The sequence below is a fragment of the Pteropus vampyrus genome, unplaced genomic scaffold (assembly GCF_000151845.1).
Source record: "Pteropus vampyrus isolate Shadow unplaced genomic scaffold, Pvam_2.0 Scaffold256, whole genome shotgun sequence".
NCBI lineage: Eukaryota > Metazoa > Chordata > Mammalia > Chiroptera > Pteropodidae > Pteropus > Pteropus vampyrus.
The window spans coordinates 1196822-1198031 of record NW_011889037.1 but is presented as its reverse complement, the minus strand read 5'-3'; the positions used below and the strand labels follow the sequence as shown (position 1 = coordinate 1198031).

The 1210-nt window shown below is 65.9% G+C and overlaps 1 protein-coding gene across 1 annotated transcript in view; it reads left to right on the top strand.

Annotated features, from left to right (window-relative positions):
- LOC105301997 (adhesion G protein-coupled receptor B1-like) overlaps nt 1–688 on the top strand; it is a 19221-nt gene extending 18533 nt beyond the window's left edge. The window contains exons 10-11 of the mRNA XM_023520291.1: nt 97–263; nt 626–688. Of these exons, the coding sequence (XP_023376059.1) occupies nt 97–263; nt 626–688 (230 nt within the window). The remainder of the gene's footprint in view (nt 1–96; nt 264–625) is intronic.
- The last annotated feature ends 522 nt before the right edge of the window (nt 689–1210 follow it).

The window sequence follows — 1210 nt, the reverse complement described above, 5'->3', positions numbered from 1 at the left end:
GGCGGGGGAGGGGCGGCATCCGTCTTCTGCAGCCACACGCCCCGGCCTCCCCTGGACCCCACAGCAGGGATTTGTCTCTCGTCAGGTGGTCCCCAGAGTGGAGGTTCACCCACTGCGGGGGGCTCGAGGGCCCAGAGCTGGCGCCCACTGCACTGGACTCGGACCTGCTCGAGTCTGGCCCTCCTGTGGCTGAGCGGTCACAGCGCACGTTCCTCCTCAGGCAGAGCCGAAACCTGGAGCTGACCCCAGGCCCCGCTCAGCCTGTAGGACATGTGCTCAGAGCAGAGGGGTGGGGTGCAGCCAGGCCACACGCTCAGGGGGCTCCACCCTCCCTAAGGGCAGTCCTCTGAGGCCCCCACCTGTGCCGTGGCCCTGCGCCAAGGTCTCTTTGTCCCTGTGTGTGTCTTGGGCAGTCCGAGCTGGACACTCTTGCCCAGCTCTGGGCCTGGCTTTGAGGGAGGAGTCGGCCCTGAGGGCAGGCTGGCCCCTCTGAGCTGGGACAACAGGTGGCTGCAGGTTCACTTCAGTTCTGGACCTGTAGCACGAGAGTCTCAGACTGTCTTAGGGAGGAGGGACCCCTTGTGACTCGCCTGCCGGCCTGTCACTGTCCACCCTCTTCCCCTAGAGCCCCCAGGCTGCCCTCCCCCGCCAGTGTCCCTGGGGTTTGATGGCCCACAAGAGGGCCTGAGCACTAAAAACCATAGTTGCACCCAGAGGCGTGTCCCCCAGGGCAGGCATGCAGTGAGGAGTCCCTGGTACCCTATGCACAGGCCAGGAGAAGCAGACAGGCTGGGGGTCTGGGAGGTTTGGCGGGCTGGTTACAAATGCACACAAACCCCTTCTCCCTGCAGCGTCGGAAGTCACGGTACGCAGAGCTGGACTTTGAGGTGGGTCCCTGTGTTCCCTCCGCCAAACACCTGGGGCCAGGTGTGCTGCAAGCCCCAGGCGGGGCAGCCCAGGCTGGTCCAGCAGGCCTGGAGGGGCTGGGCAGTGGGGCGGGCCCTGACCTGGAAGGCTGAGGCCCCATCGGTCAGCCATGGTGGGGGTCGGGCAAGGCAGCCCCTCCAGGCTGAGCGCACGCTGCGTCTCTTGCCCTGTAGAAAATCATGCACACGCGGAAGCGGCACCAGGACATGTTCCAGGACCTGAACCGGAAGCTGCAGCACGCAGAGAAGGACAAGGAGGCGCCTGGCCCGGAGAGCAAGGTGCG